Genomic DNA, 20,820 nt, shown 5'->3' with positions numbered 1-20,820 from the left:
GGATACTAAGACCTCAAGATATAAAACATGGGCATGGAAAATATTTGGTCTGAAAAACAGGCCATTTCCGGTTGCTTCCCATATGCTTCAAATATGACCAAGTTGTGATAACAGCCACAGGCTAGCGAAACATTTCCATGAGCTAATGTTCTCACCCATAAAAGCCTAAGGATAGGGCTTTACAAAGATGGTTTTGTTTTTGCCTGAAATTAATTTCATGTTGCTAAAAGAGAGATTCAAGAGTGGCCAAAATTGCACTGAAAATCAGCCTCTGGGGACCCCTGAGGGGCTGATATCCAGAACTCGGCTAAAAAAAAGTCGTTGAAGCTGAAACTTTGGCATATTACATAAGTCGACATAAGTACTTTGTGTACCAATTTTAAGCGAAATCGGCTGACCTTCATTTCCAAGTCTGCCCCGGTCTCTCAGGCAGAAGCTCTTAAATATTTCATGTTTTTGTAGGTTTCAGTAACTCATAGACTCCTGGAAGTGAGATTTAAACAGATTTTACTCTGTCCAACGCCAGACCATTTTATTCATCGACTGGGGGCCTCCTAGGGCAGCTGAGGAGTCAATGGGCCAAATTGAAAAGATTAAGTCCTTTACAAGGGCAGCGCATTCTGCACTTAAATGTTTAAATTTATATATGTAAAAACCTTCAGACCTTAATTAACCCTTTCACTCCCCCGAGTGCCACTTACAGATTTTACTCTGTCTAATGCCAGACGATTTTACTTGTCAATGGGGAACCCCGCAGGGGTGAAAGGGTTAACAACAGCTAGATTCACTCAAAAACTATGTCCCCATTAACCCTTTCACTCCCAAGAGTGCTACTTATAGATTTTACTCTGTCTAACGCCAGACGATTTTACTCGTCAGTGGGGAACCCCGCGGGGGTGAAAGGGTCAACAACAGCTAGATTCACTCAAAAACTATATCCCCATTAACCCTTTCACTCCCAAGAGTGCCACTTATAGATTTTACTCTGTCTAACGCCAGACGATTTTACTCGTCAATGGGGAACCCCGTGGGGGTGAAAGGGTTAATGGGGACACTCCAAACACCCTAGGATGCCTCCCATAGACCACTTCGAAAAATACCATAATAATCTTTGTCTGCCCCCCCAAATTTTGCATAAGCATTGTTTCCAGTTTCTCTTGGGACTTACAATGGTCCCAAGAGAAAACAAAAACAATGCTTATGCAAAATTTGGGCAGATAAACAAAGAGTATTACATAATGGTATTTTCCAATGTGGCCTATTGACGAGTAAAATCATCTGGCGTTAGACAGAGTAAGATCTAAGAGTCTCACTCTCAGGGGTCAATGGGTTAAGATCTTAAGACAAGAGTACAACTACCACCTGAAGCTTATGTGCCAATAACAATTGAAAAAATAAAAAAGGAAACAGCACTAAATATCACCAAGATTTTTTCTTAAACATTTGGCCTTCAAACCTTATGCATATAGGTACTTTGAAAAAGGTTTAATACTTACACCTGAACAAGAGCCTGATCAATCAAATCTATTTTGTTTTGAACTAGCACCATTGGTATACTACCACATTCTTCCTCCACCTAACACAAAAATAAAACACTGTTAACTTTTTAATGAAGCCTTCCTCTCCTGAGAACGAGACTTACAGATCTTACTCTGTCTAACGCCAGACGATTTTACTCGCCAATGGGGGCGGCTGCAGGAGGGAAAGGGCTAATTAGGGGTGAATGGGTTAGCATCCCCTTTCACTCACAACACTCACACTTACAGAGTTCACTCTAGTGTCTGTTGTTTTATCGATTGTGTTTCATTGGCCCTGAAAAGCCCCTATGGGGAGCGGTCAATTGAGTATGTATTGTATTGTATAGGCCGGTGCTTATCTCCGGTTTCTGTAGCAAAAAGCGACTAGGAGTATTTCTACTCCCCCCTGGATGGGATATCAGTCTATCACAGGGTTACCACCAGCAATAGATTCGCTGATACCCATTTATACACCTGGGTGGAGAGAGAGTAAAGTGTCTTGCCCAAGAATACAACACAACGTCCCCAGCCAGGACCCGAAGCCGGACCACTCGATCCGGAGTCGAGCACTTTAACCATGAGGCTACCGCAGCTCCCACTTATCAAATGAGACGTACTAATGCCAGACGATCTTACTTGTCAATGGGGACTGCTTTATTTAAGGGTGAATGGGTTTACACAACACGCACATTTGTAGGTCCACTTTCACTCACAACAATGACACTAGCCTATGTACATGCACCTCCTCCCCTAGCAAAAAATTGAGAGCTAGGGGAGGAGGAAGATGTACACAGACTACAGTGACACTTACAGATTTTACTCTGTCTAATGCCAGACAATTTTACTTGTCAATGGGGTCCCTGTGGCTGACAGTACCATAAACACCGGCGTATAAGCCGCACCTTTTTGCTCAAAATTTTCGGATCAAATCAGGGATGCGGCTTATCTGCGAGAACATCTAGACACCGTGCCATAAATTTGCATAAATTAACAAGTTTAGCGAAAATTCTCAAGTCTGTACAGACCTGTGCATCAAATTAATAAGAACTTCATAAAACTATACCACATTATGCATTGATCATTGCTTTTGCGAGTTTGGTGGCTCCTAAAAGAGCCGTTTTTGTTTGAGCTTCCACAATGATTAAACCTTCTTCGTTAAAAGATCTTTTAACCAGTTTAACATTGCCTTTCTTGAGCAGGTGACCTTCACTCGGCAGGGAATCTCCATTCCACCACAAAGTTGTTTACAATGTTGAAGATGGCCGCTCACTTCGACAGAAATCGATCCACCACGAGCGAGAAAATACCATGCTATTCTCGAGTATTAGTGCGGTAAATGGTCGACCGTTTCTTCTCCGTTCAGTAAACTTTACGTTTACCATTTAAACACATTTGAAGAATACATTTTTCTATTGTAATAAAATACGAAGAGCTTGTGTGTGAAAATAAATGTCTTTTTGCATTGAGAAAACGTTGATGTGTCTTGTACTAAAAATCTACTCATTTCCAGTACTCTATCTCCTGCTCAAATGCCTGGTTACTAAGCTAAAAAATGAACCGAAACGTTCATCAGGTGTTGTTGCATGTAAATTCCAATGAGAAATGGACAGGAATGAAAAATACTGGATTAAAAAATGCCAGAGAAAGATCAAATTTATGTCCTAGTCCGATTTTCATACTATTAGAAAATCAAAATTATAGGTAAGAGTTTTAGTATTCTCTGTTTTAAAAGTTAATGAGTTAATACGCGGGTTGACACGTTCAAGAAACTTGAAGAAACAGTGCATTTACATGAAAGACATCTGTGTCAAGACTCAACTTTAGATTTATCTTAATTTCTTTCAAATTTTTTTTCCAAAATCTAAGTTGCTAAACTCGGGGTACAGCTTATCTGCAAGTGCGGCTTATATGCCAGTGTTTACGGTACTTAAGATATTAATTTCTGGACTGGTCAAAGAAAATGGAAGAAACGTCTTTGAAAAAAAATATGTGATTTGTAGTACTGGTAGCAAAATCAAATGCAGATTGCAGTTTCACTCAAGTTACACTTGGTATGAATCTCACTTGCTTCCTCTTTTTCTCTGTCAATTGCAACAGTTAGTTTTTCTCCGAAGCAGAAACTCACAGCTATAGGTGGATTGAAATAAATCAAACAATAAGCCTGATAGAACCCTACCTGTTCCGCTACAGGGATCGACGAGAGTAAAAAATGAAAGCGTTGATTGGAACTGGACTGCATAATCTGCAATCTACCGGTAACCAAAGGCATAATAAAGTAATAGCCCACTGTCTACTGCTTCACTTAAATTACGTATATGGGTGGGTCAGAAGGTGAACACAAAAAAACCCTCCGAGCCAATTCCATGCTTTTCTGATTTTCCAGTGGTTCAATTTCCTATCCCTGGAAATACAATGTCCAACCGTTTGACATCTGGCTCCCATTGGTTTGGGTGCAGGATTTGAATGCAAATGATGGGTTTTCTGTGATATCGAATTTCCCCTTCAACCCACTAGCTCCTAAACCGCCCCCACCGAAGAGTTGAATCATCTGGCATTATACAGAGTAAACTATATTCCGTGTCACTCCCAGGAGGAAATGGGTTAAAGCTCTGCTACTAGTAACTGAGGTAAAGGGTTAATACGACCCTAAAAGCCCAAGCTGATTGCCTTGATATCCAATCCAAAAGTAATGGAACCTTTGTCACCCGGTGGCCATGCTGGACAAAGACAATAGAGTTGGTACCCCATGCCTCAAGTTGACATGTTTGGAAGCAAGTTCAGGGGACGCAAAACAAACGTTCTTAGTCCCTCAGGACTCAAAATGGTCACCATGTGAAAAAGGGCCACGACGTAGAAATCAAACAGAATTAAAACAGAAGTGGAATCAGCATGGTTACAAGGTCTGTCAGATTGATGTTTCACACCTTTGACCGCCACTTTTCCACAGCATCAAACGAGTCTCTGTCAACAGTTGAAAATACTATAGCACAGGCTTGTGCTCCTAGAAACAAAAACCCCAAACATTTCAGCACATACAGATATTCACTACAGCACCAGTCTTTAACTTCTAATAATAATAATAATAATAATAATAATAATAATAATAATAATCATAATCATAATCATAATCATAATAACAATGACAACAACAATAACGCCGGCAAGAAGTGAGGATCTGTGATTTGGCCTTCATTAAACACAGTCCGAAATCGAAAGCAGGCCAAGTCTTGAGTGCTGAAGCTTCACAGACAGCCTTCCTAAAGTGCATACACACTGTGTTTCAGGTAAACCTACACAGTTTGGTGTCTCTCATCTGAAAGAACCTAAGTGAATCAAATCAATCATTGACTCCATCCTTATTATCACAGTTAGCAAGAGATAATTAAGGTGCACTAATTACATCATATTTAGCAATGGCCATTTTCACACTAGTAGATGAACAAATCGTCCAAACGGACAAATCATCGCATGGTTTGGTCAACTAATGTGAATTCAAGCTGACCAATTCCGCTATCGTTGTGAAACGTAAATTCATAAAAGACAGACAATAGAACGACAACATGGATGAGTTTGAGAGTATGTGGACTGGCATAGGTATGGAAGGGGTTCCTTTATCCTTTGCACCACCTTTCTTTCATCCTGCCATATTGAAAACTTCCCATAACCATAATGCTTCCATTGTTAGTTCCCCTTTCCTGTGGCCTGTTAATTTGTCTATTTCTTCATCTAACGTGAATTTAGGTCGGACTTAGGTTGACTTGTTCATCTGGACAGACAAATCATCTTTGACAAACATGTTTTCCTAGACAGACAAATTTCTGATGAGTAAGCTGTCTAAAAATATGTTCGTCCCAGTTTTACCTCAGACAATGTAGTTGTCTGAACGATTTGCTTGTCTTCCAGAGTGAAAATGGCCAATGAAATTCTCCCAGTCCCATCATACACAAAGAACCTCTTGGAGGCTGCAGTAATTAACTTAAGCAAGTACTTTGTCTTAATTAGTTTTCTTTCAAATCCAAAATAAAATGTAATACTTAGGTGTTATAACACAGAAACACATGTTACATTGTGTTGTGCAACTTTATATCACCTTTTCAAAATATTATCACCAAATTTTAAATTTTAACGTTCTCCAATATTGTAACATGCATGTATATAAGAGAGAAAGGTCTGCACTAGATTAAATTAAATTGATGATGGCATGAGTCACAGCTGGAAAAAAAACCCTGTCCGGTCGTCTGGGACAAGTAGATTTTCCCCTTGGGCAAGTAACTTTCTCTCCTCACTTGCCCCACGGGCAAGAGCCCAGGAAAGCCATTTGCCGACTAAATTTGTGACAATGATTTTGAGCAGAAAGGTTAAATTTCAGGCTCAAGGGTAATCAAGTGTTTAGATGAAGCTTGACGAAAATTACAATTGATAGCGTTGTTTTGTTGATTGCGTGACAAGCGCTTATGGCTCAGAAGTAGTTGCCTAGCAAGTGATTAAAATCTGCCCCAATCAAATGTCTTTCCAGGATTAAGAATAGCTGTGTTGGGCACAAAAACGCTGTGTTTATTTCGCAATTTTTTTGCGAGCATGTTTCAGTTTCTCTGTACAAAAGCAGTGCTCGAAATTAGCGGTTGCCCGGTTGCCCGAGACAACTAAAACTTCGTTCGGGCAACCAGATTTTAGGGAAAATAAAGGGCAGGTTGCCCGGGAAGAATTCGCCGGACAACCCAGGAAAAAAATTGAAGTACTTACATTACTGTGATGCCTAACAGAATAAAGAACAGAAGCTATAAACTTGAGACACGAAAATCGCCTTAAATGTGAGGTTTATCTTCTGATGCTGATAGATGGATCCACACAGGTAGGTTGCGATAATTAATTAATGCTGTTTTGATCGATTCAATCAGTAGTGTAGCAGCTTCCGTAACGTATAATTTGATTGGCTTGATACCCAAGCTGAAAACAAAGCAGTAATTAGCAGCTCTCATATTTAACCTGCTATTGTTTGGTATTGTAAACAGATTCTATTGTTTAAGTCTAAGTCATTGTTTCAATTGTTTAGTCTTAAATATTTGGGTTTGGGTATCGAGCTAATCACATTATACGCTACGAGAGCTGCTACATGACTTGATTCAATAAGCCACTGTGTTGTCTTCAAACCCAGACCTCCTCGAAATGTTTTGGCGCACGCATATTTTGGTCTTTTCTGAGGCATTGTGGGATGAATGCTTTCAGATCTGTCAAGCAACGAATTATCTGAGGTAAGGGTAAGGTTAGCTTTATAAGAAAGGTCGTCATAAGTAGGCGTGCTAGCCAGCTTCAGCAAAATTTGCCAATGCATTAGCTACTAAACTTGGCAATTATTTAAATGAACAAGGATAATTAATAGCATTTCTTTCATCAATGGACTTATTTTGCCAGCATTTGCTGCATTTTTTCATCATTTTGTATGCCTCCGATGAACCATGAAGGCATTTCAATGAAACCATTTAGGGGTATTATTTGTCTGGTCAAATCCTATAACTAGGCAAAAATCATAGAAAATGTTAAGGGAAACCAAGTTCTCATCATGGCAACCAAAGTCACGGGCTTGGTTGTCCGGCATTTACCCTGAGGGCAACCTGGATTTATTCCTAATTTCGAGCACTGAAATTGTATGCAAAAAAGCTGCATATTTTGACCGTGAAAACGAAGCCAGCATTTTTAATGCTAAAAATCCAGCTAAATCTCTGTTTTCGGCAAACATACAAGTTTGCAAGTGATAACATACTTGGGCACTGCCGCGCGAAATGAAAGTATCATATTATCAAAAAGAAATGGATAACTGAGTCAACAAAATACTTTCAGAGTTTCTGGAAGATGACTTAAAATAGTTTTTTTTTTTCAAATGAAGACGTTTTCCCTCGACTGAAACTATTTTTCATTCACCCAAATGAAAAAATATGCTCTTGCCGGCTACTCAAATTCGACACTGTTCCTGTGTCAAAATTGAAGTGGGTAGGCGCCTTGTTGTTAATTCTGCGTGTTATAAATTTCTCGTGCTTCTCTTCACAATGATTAATTGTGGAGCTAGACAAGATGCAGGTGAACATTCAAGGAGTAGAACACGATCTTCAAAGAATTGAAAAAATTGATTCAAGGCAGAATGAAGAAGTTAAAAGTTGTGGAAGTATTACAATATAATGGCATACACATGAAAGTGATCAGCACCAAGAGGACTACGGTCAAGCTGAGTTTATTACATTAAAACACGCCTGTAGTATCAAGGCTGTGCTCTAAGGAAAATTTCAGGGAGCCCTTTCGGGCTCCCAAGCATTTCAGCTGGGGTGCCCAGCCCTCCACGTTGGTCGCCCGAATTAATTAATTATTTATTTATTTATTTAATTAATTATCTGAGATCAGCAATGCAGGAAGATCTTCATCCATCTCTCTCTCAACCCGCAACCTGTCAAATTTTTCATGCCATACATGAGAAAGACGAGAAAAGTGGCAATGCCACCAATGTTTTCAGGTTTAAAAGTGAAAAAGTAAAGATTGCGGCAGTTTTATGTAAAAACGTTTGGGTCTAATATAGGTAAACGTTTTTACTGGTTAATTGGGATAAAAATGAATTTTCAAAACGTGAATCAATGCCGCTTGATTCACGTGGAGCTTTTGTGAAAACTGCCGTGAAACAATTAAACCACCGCGACCCATTAGGTATCACTGTTTTTTGAGCAAGTCATCTTGATTTGGACGAAAATCATTGCTACAGGACAAAACTAAAGTATTTTTTCTTATATTATCAGTAAAATGTTTTAATAGTGGAAGGAGCTTTTTGTGGATTCAGTCGAAGCGCCAGTCACAGCGTTATTTGTTTAGGGCACGCAATGGTTTGTCACGAACTAAAGACAACACCGGATTGCTCTGTTTCTAAAACAACAACAAATAACATATCTTTCCTTTTTTCTTATTTCGTTATTTCATATACTGGGGAAAAACAACCATAACCTAAATGTATTTTAGCCAAGCAGGCGCAGCCGCAAAAAATTGTAAAAATATTAAATTTGCATAAACTGTCGCATATAAAACTGCGATTCCCAGGTTCATACAAAAGTAAATTACACCGCTTGGCCGGTTGCGCTTTACCGCTGTCAGAGCAGAAGTAACAACTCTTTTTTTAAACTATAACCAAGAAATGCCAAACTCCACGTTCCAAATTTAATGTGTATTTTTTTGAGAAAGAATCGAAATTCGTGCGGCGCCGGCCGTCACGTGCAAAGTCACAGATTATGTTACATGTGAAGTCATGTGGAACGGCCTCTGAACCGACTGTTTCGTACGAAGAAAAAACATTTTCTGAGAGGTTTCGTAAACTGTAACCACCAACATATTAAAACTTTTAGCCGCGTTATCTGCTAGAAATACAATAAGCCAGAGTGCCCGGCTGGGCGACCGGGTAGTTTTTCTCACTCGCCCGAAACCAAATGTTAGGCGCCTCAGGCGACCGGGCGCCGTTAGAGCACAGCCTTGAGTATGACTTCCATTTTTTCGTTCATGAATTATTAATGAGTTCCAAAACTTGGGTAAGCGGGGAAGTGCCCTGATGAAGCAGAATTTGAGAGTTACTTGCCCAGCGGGGAAGGTGGAATTAAAATATTCTTCGAGCCCTGAATTGAGTAATGCCGAAACATGTCTTACAGTGCAATGCGCCTTACCGTGGCCACCTAACAAAGTTTTTTAAAACTTATACGCCAATCAGTGTGTGCGAATTTGATTGACAGTCACCCCTAATTGCAAAGTTCGCACGGTGGTAATTTGAACACCATTGCATGGGTTGTTGAGTTGACGTACTTACACCTAGTTGTCAAATGTGAAAGTTTGTTGGGTGGCCACGGTAAGGCACGTTGCACTGTAAAAGTTGGTTATGGTGTCTCAAATTTATTTTGATTTTGTCATTGGCCGTATTTATACTAGAGGACGTCTAAGACGTCCAGACGCATTAAACGTCTGGCCATAACTGCAACTAATATAAATACGGGACACACTTAACTTCGACGGCTAGAAATCAAATTCATGATTTTTGTTAAAAGATCCTGGGATTTAATCACAAAAGAGCTTATGTGTCCTTCATTGCTAAGTGCATCTCAGTTTAGTCCGTCTCGTCTTTATATTAGACGGCTTAGACGTCTGTTAACTTGAGACGTTTAATTCGTCTGACGTTTAATGCGTCCACCTTATTTCCCGTATTTATACTATTCTTCTAAGATGTCTAAGATGTCTTAGACGTCTGAGACGTCTTGGATGTTCTCTAGGATAAATACGGCCATTGTCACAAAGTTATGGAAATACAGAGAACACACTAATTACACATATTGAGTGTTTTGCAGAATTTGCTTGAAGCCAAACTTATGGGTAATGTGATCTCCACTGACAATGAAGTCCTATACTGTGGTCAATTATTTGTCTTCGTCAAATGTCAACAAATCCTCCAAAAAGTCTACTTCTTATAATTGTTTTCAATAATTAAAAGACTTTAAATTTCTTAACAAGCTCGTGAAATATTCAGAGAGCTCTTTGGTTACCTTTAAACGGTCAAGCTGTTTAAATCGACGCAGATGGAAATGAATCAAATAATAATTCGCCAAAAGCATTAGAGTGGAGACTACTTCATAGTACGTATGTGCGGGGATATGTGAAATTTTAATTGGGCGCTCTTCAAAATAGCTTGATACATCACAAAAGAGTACAACGATTGTCAAAGCACCCATTCAATTAATTTCAACGCAGTTCACGAAAAATTAAGAACTCTGTCAACAATGTACGAAAACACTCGTGGGCACACGTATCGTGTCAATAATCGTCGACGGTATTAAGGGGGGAATTCATCACGCAATGTGAAAAATCCGAGAAATGGCGAACTTTCCGGTGCTGTTGTCATAAAGTTATGGTTTGTTGATCTCAAACGGCGTAATGAACTTGACCATAAAAGATTTGTTAATTTATTTCATTTTCCTTTATATAAATTTGAAGAATAATTTTCTGGCTGCATATAAATCCACGAAATGAGATTACAAAGTGATATAATTTTCAATCGAGAATTTATTGTTTCAAAGAAAAAATGCAATTGTATTAACGTCAGGTGTTTCGAAAAATGGATTTGTAAAACTTAACAGACAATGAAAGCGCAAAATCTAAATGAGATAAATATACACCAAACTTTACAAGAATATGGGCATTTTTAAAATTGCTTCTATAAGGTTTCATATTTATTGATGTAAGCTGTAATCACTCCTTTCAGACCGTATCGAAACCTTACATGGGAAATTTGTTTTTAATTTGAATTTGTGTGCTTGTGTCTTGCATTGTAAGAGATAAACCATATAGAAACCAGCGCCGGTTTAATATTACCTCGGTAGTAAGCCTTCGTTATGGCGTCGAATTCTTCTTGCCCCGCTGTATCCCACAACATGAGTCGAACATCTTCACTGCGCACACTGCAAAAGAACGAATTTTAGTTGATCTGAGGATAAAATTCGGGTTTAAGACACTGATGATCGATAATTTGAGCTCATAAACACTGCTTAAATATGCAGGAGAGAATTGAAATATCGCAAAATCACCAAGTGGCCTACTGATTAGGTATATATTAAAACACTCCTTCGCTTCATCAACCAGACTATTGTAGCATGGTTCCACTAACCTTATCTGTCGCTCTAAAAAGTCCACTCCTATCGTCTTCTTGTAGTCTTTTGTAAAAATGCCCTTGCAATATCTCTGAATCATGCTGCTTTTACCCACGGCTCCATTCCCGACAACCACTACCTTTATCGCCACTTCCACGTCTTCCTCTTTCATAATGGCCCTACGAACAGATCTAAAGACGCCTTTTTAAATCCCAAACACTCGCTGGCAAGCAAAATTCTAAACGTCAATTTTCCTTTTGTGCTTTCTGATCACAGCTGGAAATTAGTTCCCCTCGCAAAACATTCAGGGGAAGTCGCTGTCTCGATCGTTCTCAGCTGAATGCAAGGAAGTCGCTGCTCACGTTATGTGTGCGTTCTCCGATAAGATTTTGTTTTGGGAAGAATTCCTCTTGTTCTGTTTTGGAAAGAAGGTGTTGTAAGGGCCACGTAGAAGCAAACTTTCCTGGCGGTATCTTCTTGGGAAAAAGAGGTGTGTTTACCGGTGTTCAGGTTGGATGTTTCTTGCACCTTTCGCCGAAGGAATTGTGGGTAATTTAGGCATGAAGTTGTTGTTATGGCAACAAAGCAACAAGGGAGCCCTGAAAACACTGACCCATATGGACCATTTATCACAAGCAACGTGATGGTTAGTGCTAAGCCTAAAGGTGCTGTTACACTGTGCAATTTTCCATGCAAACCGTTGCGATACAAGCTGCAGGACAGATGTTACACTGCGCAATGCTTAACCGTTGCGGAAAGTAGAACTTAATTTTTCTTTCTGCAACGGTTTGCGCGACTGGTTTCGCAGTGTTTTTGGCCGTAGCAAGGTTATGTTACATCGGGCAAAGGTTGGTGCAACTTGTTTAGCAATGGCGCTGCGAGACAAGTTGCACGAAAAATTTGACAGTGTAACAGCGCCTTAAGACCCATTTTAAACGGCCTTAGTCGCCATTATTCACGTCCAAGCACCCAGGTTAGCATTTGATAAGTGTTGTGATGGCTGATTACTTCATGTAAGTGACGTGAAACCGGTTCAATTGCTGAATTTAGTCACATGTGGCCATGCGGACGAAAATAAAAAAGCTGCATGCAATGTAAGTAGATTATCAATTTAGTTCTTTCAATAGCACTCATTCCAAATAGTATTTTTTAGATTTAGTCTGTTTTAGGGTAGTCCATTTGGGTAGTCCGTCGGGGTAGTCCATGGACTGGGGGGTCAGTGTTTTCAACACTCCCATTGCAACAATCTTTCTCAACAAATTTCTCGCAAAATTTTTAAAAACTTCGGGGGAGGGGGTCGCACTAGAACGAACAACCTCGTTCCCAGGGTCTCTTTGTCGATGAGGAGAGAGACCCTGGTTGGGGCTGGTCACGTGGGTTTCCTTGACAAACATTTTCCCACTGAGGTAGGGTCTTCGTTGTATTTTGACCCGCAAGGGCTGGGCGAAAAAGTAATCATTCACAAGGTATTTTTTTCGATAAATAATCTTTACTTTACGGTGTAAGTTTTAAAAAGGTCAAAACAGCTGATGTTGTATTCCCACAGGAGATTCCACAAAAGCGGTTAAGCTATAAAATCCAAGAGCGTTTGTGACCCATACGACCTTCAATGTCGGGCGACGATTGAAGTTCGCAAAAAAGAAGATTTCGTTACTAGCTAAAGTTGCTTCTGCAGAACATACACTATCATAAAAACTACACCACACACTACGTTTCCTTGATAAAATGTCTGTTTCATTTTACGGGCGCTAAAAATATACATCACAATTTGTGTTATAAATTAAACGATAAAGCCCGGTGTGCAGTTGCAAAATATATAACAGCGACAAAACTGTCTACTCACTGTACAAGTTTGCGACTTAGCGAATCACTTTGTTTACCGGAAACGAGTTTGTAGAACGAATTCTGTTTGTTTTACCAAAAATTATATAAACATTGAATCTTTTCCTAACACGACCCCTTCAGGCAAATTTTGAAAACTTGCTGCCTGACTAAACAGATCAGAGATACCGAAGTGTATAGGTGGGGCAGGGCGATTTTTTCAAAATCGCTCAAAGTAAACAAACATCGTCAAGATTCGAAAGCGCGCGAAAACAGATTGAAAGTATTGTGGCGCGCAACATGGATGGTAGGTCTGGTCATTATGACGAGTTTCAAACGCCCTTTTTCCGATAAATAAGAGTTTCCGTGGGCCAGTCGGAAGAGCAGAACCTTCTCAGGCAGAATGCAGTTTCTAAAACGGGTATTCTGCCCAGTAGGCTGAAGTATTAAGTAAAAGATGGAAGGTGTTTCTTCCCATTCGGAACTGCGTTCGTGCTTTCGGAATAAATCCTCCGGAATAGTGTTATCATAGTGGTGTACTTTAAACCAAGATTCAGCAGGGCGAGGTATAAATGTCCAGTTGTATAGATGGGCTCTGATCATCCTTCGTCGTCGTATGCGCCTTCTTCTTTCTGCAAAGCGCAGAATAATTTCTTGCAGTTCCGGCAAACCATGCAGATACAAAAGTATCAAAAGATTTTCGGTTTGATGTTGAAAATTCAGGTTCAAGTTATTTAAACAAGAGGCTATCGGTAGCCTACACTTTGTTCGATGGAAATTAAACCGATTTCCTTTCAATCAATGTATTTCAGGGATTTTTTATGTTACAATACCTTGGTCAATATCCAGTTCGATTCCGCAGTACGAAGTTTAAAGTCCACATTCCGTGACCCAACAATATGGTTAAGTGCGACCGTGGAATAGTTGTTCACATTTAAGACTGTTGTTAAAGGTGTTGACTCCAAGTAACTAAATACAGCAAAAGTGCAGAGAGAGCCGCAATTTTCTTGGGTCGCATGTTCACGTTGTACAAAAGCGTTTTCACAGTGTTTACACAAGAATTCAACCTTGTCATGTAGCTACATGAGCGACCGCGGGACACAAACCACTGAAAACAAAATTGGCCAGTGCCCGACCGAAAAAAATATTGTCTCGAGTAGGACTCCCCTCTAGCTTTGTTGTGAGACTTGGGGTGGGTACAAAACAAAGACCAGTCTTGACGGGTTTCGTGGGTGCCCGAACACTCTTTCCGGTGCCCACAAAAATCACGAGCAGCAAAGATTGCAAAAGGGGAATAAGATATCTTGGTGGCCCAAATGAGGTACATTGTCTCGAGTATTTTTACAACTGGTTTTAACTCCAGAATATGGCGGGTTTAATTTCCGCAGAGAATGGAAAGTTACCTAGCCTAGGAGGGTTTCAATTCTACACACATCACTAGAAGTGAACAACTGATGCCATGCATGGCCTGTACGTCCCGGTTGCACTGGAAATAAATGGCAAGAAAGTGCTCTGAAAATGTAAAAAACCTAGCGCACAAATAATGCTGGAATTTTTAAAAAAGTTCTCGAAAGTTAGAAATAGGACTCAAAGGTTGCTTAAGACTCTGAAACATTGTTCTTGAAGACAAAATGTTGCACTGACCTAGAGAAAAATACGAAGGAAGAGCTCAAATGTTGCCATAAATGAGAATGCTTGCTCAAATTAGGAGTCAAAGAGCAAAACTGGTTGATCGAGAATGCGCTCGAAATGTGCTTAAAAAGTGCCCAGCCCATTCCGCCACCTGTTTAAAATAACAAGGATCTTTAGATTCTAGAACGAGGACGAGAACGAGTCCGAGTTTTGACTGTTTGTTTTTAGGGAAAATACTAAGAAGATTTTTAACCCGTACGATTAATCTTACTCTTTGTTAGCAGCATAGGTTTCTCAGTTATTCTTATTGCTGTTACCTGGGCCTTTTTGCTGATCGAAAACTGCCAAAACTACTACCGTGTTGTAGACTTGTTTTGACACGATGACATTTTTGCAAAACCTTGTACTAAAATGACGACGGTAACACGTTTTTCCCGCCACTTTTGAACCCTGCGCTATAGGCCACTTTCGAAAATATCATAATACTCTTTGTTTGTCCCTCCACATTTTGCATAAGCATGCATTGTTTTTTATTTCTATTGGGACTATTTGAAGTCCCAACTAAAACTGGAATTCGAAATAATGCCTATGCGAAATTTGGAGGGACAAACAAAGAGTATTATGATATTTTCGAAAATGGCTTATTGTATTGGGGTCGATCGTTTCCCAGTGTTGAATTTGTGTTCTGAGCCAATCACTGACAGAGCTTTTGTATAAGCTTAGGCTCTGTCAACCTCGTCCCCAGGGTCTCTCCTCTTTCCTTCCTGGGGACGAGGTTGAGGTTCTGTGCAAACGAACGCAGCATTGTTGGCCAACATTGTTCCAACATTGTTGCGTGTTACATGTTGCGTCCGTTTGCACACCCTGCTGCACGTTGTTGCGTGTTTTTGTTATTTGTTGCACAAAGTTTGAAACTGGTTAACTTTTTGAGCTAACAACTTCCAACATTTCTTTTGTGTTGGATCCCTTTGCACAGCTCTTAGCTCTTCCAACATTCGGGAGCTTAAGCAACGACAACGGCGACGGCAGCGAGAACGTCACGAATTTGCATATTTAGTAGGTAAAAACAATAGCTTTGCACGCCCTGCACGTGCGTTTTTCACTTTTGTCCATTTCTTTGCCGTCGTCAGCAAAACTACAACGTGAAACAGCCAAGTTTTTGGTTTTATGAAGAACGTCAGCACTTGAGGATAAATTTTCATTTTCTCTCCTAAAATGGAGTGCCGTTCCGACTGGTGTCATCTTTGAGGAAATACCACACCCCTCTCATATTAAAAACGTTGAAATAGTCACGAAGCGATTAAAATAACGCAAATTTATATTTTGAGATGACGTTCTCGTTGCCGTCGCCGTTGTCGTTGCTTAAGATCCCTATTGTTGGGGCCACGCACGCGCATTAGATATGGTCTCCATGGAGTTTACAACGCATTAACATATTGAAACATAGTTAATAGAGGGGAATGGTTTGGAAGCTGGGCAAACATCAAAGGGGCAAACAAAGATGCCAAGATTTAGGTTGGAAAGTCCACGACCGTGCACAATCTTTTGTTTTGCGCTCATACACTACGCATGAATTACGTAATCAACACGTTTCTATTGGTTAGTTCGCCAGTACGGAGTAAACAACTATCGTGTTTTGTGCACGGTCAAGGCCAAAAGAGAGAACAAAAACCTACAACAAAGAAACTTCTCGCGTTTCATAACCATACACCTTATTCCAAAATGGCCTCCATTTAAATATTCTTTTGTTTTTATTCAAATTAGCCCGTGATCAAAGGGGGTTCTTAAGGTTCTTAAGGGGGTTCTTAAGCTTAAAATTCAAAAGAATATTTTATCTTGAACGAGGCAACAAGGGCCAATATCACGGTATGCGCATAAATCAGCGGCCATTTTGGAATAAGGTGTATTCTCCTCTATTAAAAATGGTTGAAAACAAGATGGCAGCCGAATTTTGCAAGTTCGCAAAGTCTTATGGTTCGTATCCTTCGCGTTGTTACATTGTCGGGTGTATTTGCATCCCTTCCCACACCAGTGCTAACGCCATCCGACCTCGGCCGAACCAACAACTCCCAACATGCGTCCGTTTGCACGGAGACTTGGTACTAACTTCCTTTTCAAGGAGTTGTCGTTGGAATGTTTGAATGTGAACATGTAGTTTGTCATCCAAGAAGTTAATGCAAATCAAATAACATATATAAATTTTTGCTTTTTTGCCCGTGGAAGTCAAACAGACAGGGATTTGCGATCGAGTTGGTAGTGATGAAAAATGGTTTGGGGAAAACATCGTCGAGATCGGTGGCTGACGTCGATGTTAACGCTTTTCGACAGCGAGAAAATATTTAATAATAAAACCTTTGACGTACTTTGCTAAAACATCTTCCGATCAAAATGTTAAAGAAAATTGACAAGAAAAGTTGTTTAATTCAAAAACGTGGACATCTCCATCAAACTATTGATCTTTGTGTATTTCGCTTTGCGAAGCTGAATTTGAATTTAAAATCATGTCTTAAACGAAAAGCAAGTTTAATTGACCGGATGAAGAGTCTGTCTTATAGGGATTAATTTGAACGCATACATCAGATATTTGCATAGAGCGACGATACTACAAGAAAAATAGTACCACTTAATTTTAAAACTGTGGCATTCAACCACGACTTTTGAATATGCTTTAAAAACCTGGGGTTTAAAACAAAGAACGTATAAAGTACAAGCGAGAAAAACACTGGGACGAGAAAAAATAAAGATATTTAATTGTTATGTGTGAAATCTGTCCCCAAGGGTACAGAGAAAACGAAAGCACAGTTTTTTGAAATGAGAAGCAAAACATCACTCCAGGCCAGGTCAGTTCATGACCGGTCAATTTTTTTTTCAAACTAATTTTAAAGATTTCATGCTTAAAATGTGACGATTACTGACTTGTGTAATGTCTGAGAATCATATCAATTCATGAAAAATCAAAGACAAAACTCATTTCAAAAATTTATTGTCAAACATTTTTAGCTCGAAATCTAAAACATCCAATTCGTATTATTGAAACAAATTTGATTCCCTCAAGCGATAAAATATTTATAAATGTCAATTTTGTCTTGTAGCCAATGAAATGGTGGGAAAGAAAGATTCTTGTGAAAGAGCTTTGAATTTGTAATGAGAAACCACGCCGACACTCGCCCACTAAACGTGAAAAATTTCAAATTCTCACCTTCGTGCTGGAAAAATAAGCCTAGTCGGACATAAAGAACGTGTTATGTTTCGTCAAAAAGACGACATGTTACTGTCCGATGTTCTCAAATGTTTCAGAGCGCCTCTAAGCGAGGAGCAAGCCTTGGCTGTGTGTTACCAAAGCGCTAAAGAGTTGATCGCTATTCACAAGGAAAGTTTCGGGGCTTTAAGAAGGCAAAAAATTGACATTGAATTGACAACCATTGAGCTGCGAAAAGATGGCAGTGTTTTCTTCACGAGTATAAACGAATCCAGCTCGGTTCAAGCGGAGTCTGCTGTGCTTTTCGACTTGGGGAGAGTTGTCTACGAGTGCTTGGATTACGGAATGGAGCCTTTGGTTGAAAGACAACTAGAGGAAGGTTTAGAAAGTCTTATTTTCGACATGACAAAATGCGAACAAGGAGATGAAGAAATATCGCTGCCCGACAACTTCGACTCTCCGGGAACCTCTCGCGAATGTGTTCCATCGAAAGGAGAAAGAAAAATCACCGACAATGATCAAGAGGTTATTAGAGTAGATATCACGCTGGAAGCTGTTCTGAATCGCTGCGCGAGCCACCTGCCCACGGAGATTTCAAATGCTGATGATCATTTTCGAGCCGTTTCCAGAGCTCTTGCCAACGAAGCTATGGACCTCTCCACATTTCTTCAACAGCTTTGTAATGGGCAAGCCCTCGTCGCTCAAACATGGGGTCGGGGCGTTGGGCCGACAAACTGGGCATTTTTACAAAGTTTGCAAGCGGCAGAATGGGCCCAGTTATGGCTGCAAGTGATGAGAGAGCTTCGACAAGGGGTCAGCTTGCGACATGTTGATCAAACGAAATTCCCGCCTTCTACATACGAGCTCTCACCGTATGAGATCCTTCTGAAGGATATTCAGCACAAGCGATACACTCTGAATCATGTCAATATCACAGCTCAAGTGAAAAAAGATGCGCACGATGTTATCTTGGAATTCATTCGCTCACGACCTCCGCTAACAAAGGCGAGCCTTCGTAAAGTGAAGCAATTCCCGAAGGGAAGCCCGAGTCCGCACGATACATTATTGAGTGAGATCCGATCACCACCGAAGCTGAAACCAACGCCACGGCCAGTCTTGAAAAGCGTCAGAGAGATTTACTTTGAAGAAAAGACTGGCGTTGCTATTAGCGACCCAAACTTTACGCCTACAAAACGTAAATGTTTGAAACCAGCGATCAAATTAACGGAGTTGATCAATCGTTGGGATTCTTCCTCCACCGTTGAAATCGATATTTCCCCGAGCATCAGCCGATCGGGAACCCCTCAGATTACGAGCTCGGATGAAGACGAGAACAACAACAATTACAGCCCGTTCAGTGAACACGAAGAGAGTTCAGAAAACGTCAGAAAGGCGAGCAACTCGAGCGATTCGAACTACTTTTCCCTTGGCGAATTAACTTGCATCCAAAACACAAACTTTGACTGGTTTGACATCATGAATGATGTTCACTGTGATCCAGTTTTTCCACCATCTCTTGCAGAAAGTATCCGTTCCATCGCCATAACCTCCAAAATCTATATGACGATGAAGGAAGTCAAACACATACGCCGTACGTTAGCCATGTTAGAATTAGAGGCTTTGGACCCGGAAGAAAGACTCTTCAAAGAACTAACCAATGGGAGGCTGTGCTTTTGCTGTCGAGCCAGAAAATTCTCCTTATTTGGAAAGTGGTCGCGTGTGTGCGAGATCTGCGAGTGCAAGATCTGCTGTTCTTGTATGCATGAAATGGACAGTTCTTCCAGTCATATATTCCAGGAAGAAATACATGCGGGCGGGAATCGGAGGGATTCTGGCATCGATGACATGTCATGGCCATTTTTGGGTTTTCTGAATCTTGGAGGAGAGTCAGAGGACAACAAAATGCACAAAATTTGCTTGGCCTGCAAGAGATTTATTGTTATGCACTGCTGAAACGTTATAGCAGATTAGTTAAATCACTGTTAAGCTTGGTCAAAAAAAAAAAGTATCTTTCTATGGTTTAAATTAGAGTGAAAATTTAGGGTTGCCGTAATGATTACTGCTTAATTTAAACTGAAGGACTGGCTTATCTGTGAATGTCGAATAGAAAATCGCACGTAATATTCAATATCGTAAAAAAGACTTGCGCCTTGCGATTATTTGGTGTATCTTCAGAACTTTGGTGAAACGTTTTTCGTCTTTTTTTTTTTTCGTATGGCATTAGGAGTTTCCCCACCATTTGCGTTCAATTTTAATGCCAAGATTTTTTCGCGTGCGTACGAACCTTGAAATGTGGAGTTGTTTACATTTTGCCGTTGTGCTGCCTGACTTTGAAAATAAGTACCACTTTTGGGTGCAGGACTGCTTCAAACAACAACTGTGTTTGCCCGTTAACTCAGTGCTTTATCAATCTTGACAATGCAAGAAATCGTGGAAATTAGCTAACGACTAATGGCCAGGGTGCGTTCATTGTGAAGTAGGATTGAAATACTCCAATAAAGCTTTAGAGAAATAGCAATTCGCAAGGGCAAAAATGATGAGACTTTCCTGACTTTCTGCTGAATATAATAAATTACGAACAGAAATTTCAGTCTTCTTAATGGTCGCGTGAAGAGAGCTGGGGCCGAACCCACATGGTACAAAAGGGGATGTTTCCAACTACATTTGTTCCACATATAAGCACTTCTCTGAGCAAACAAATGGATTTCTGAGCAGGGGAGCGGACTGGCGCATTGGTGAGAGTTCTCGTATCATCTATGTGGCCCGGGATCGATTGTCGGATTCGACCTCTTATGTGGGTTCAGTTCGTTGGTTTTCTACATTGTTCCGAGAGGTTTTTGACCGGGTACTCCGGTTTTCCTCTCGCCTCAAAAACCAACATTTGATTTGTCCTGATTTCAGTTGATTTGTAGTCTCCCCAATTAGTGGAGCACTCGTGCTCGTCTAAAGGCGCTTTCCATTTGACAGAACTGACCGGCTAAACCAGGCTTTTGGA

At 40.3% G+C, this 20,820-nt stretch overlaps 2 protein-coding genes across 2 annotated transcripts in view; one reads left to right on the top strand and one right to left on the bottom strand.

Annotated features, from left to right (window-relative positions):
* Positions 1-11,703, bottom strand: part of LOC138045465 (ras-related protein Rab-23-like) — an 18,276-nt gene extending 6,573 nt beyond the window's left edge. Inside the window, exons 1-4 of the mRNA XM_068891979.1 lie at positions 11,191-11,703; positions 10,899-10,984; positions 4,442-4,518; positions 1,497-1,576 (exon numbers count right to left, since the gene is read on the bottom strand). Coding sequence (XP_068748080.1) covers positions 1,497-1,576; positions 4,442-4,518; positions 10,899-10,984; positions 11,191-11,345 — 398 coding nt within the window. The 5' untranslated portion in view covers positions 11,346-11,703. The remainder of the gene's footprint in view (positions 1-1,496; positions 1,577-4,441; positions 4,519-10,898; positions 10,985-11,190) is intronic.
* A 6,041-nt stretch (positions 11,704-17,744) lies between these two features.
* LOC138044443 (protein spire homolog 1-like) lies at positions 17,745-20,378 on the top strand. The gene has a single exon (XM_068890958.1). The coding sequence runs from the start codon at positions 17,871-17,873 to the stop codon at positions 19,776-19,778; it is 1,908 nt and encodes a 635-aa protein (XP_068747059.1). The 5' UTR covers positions 17,745-17,870; the 3' UTR covers positions 19,779-20,378.
* Positions 20,379-20,820: the final 442 nt, after the last annotated feature.

The sequence above is a fragment of the Montipora capricornis genome, chromosome 4 (genome assembly GCF_036669925.1).
Source record: "Montipora capricornis isolate CH-2021 chromosome 4, ASM3666992v2, whole genome shotgun sequence".
Classification (NCBI taxonomy): domain Eukaryota; kingdom Metazoa; phylum Cnidaria; class Anthozoa; order Scleractinia; family Acroporidae; genus Montipora; species Montipora capricornis.
Note: the sequence above shows the minus strand (reverse complement) of the source record. Positions and strands in the feature narration are given on the sequence as shown.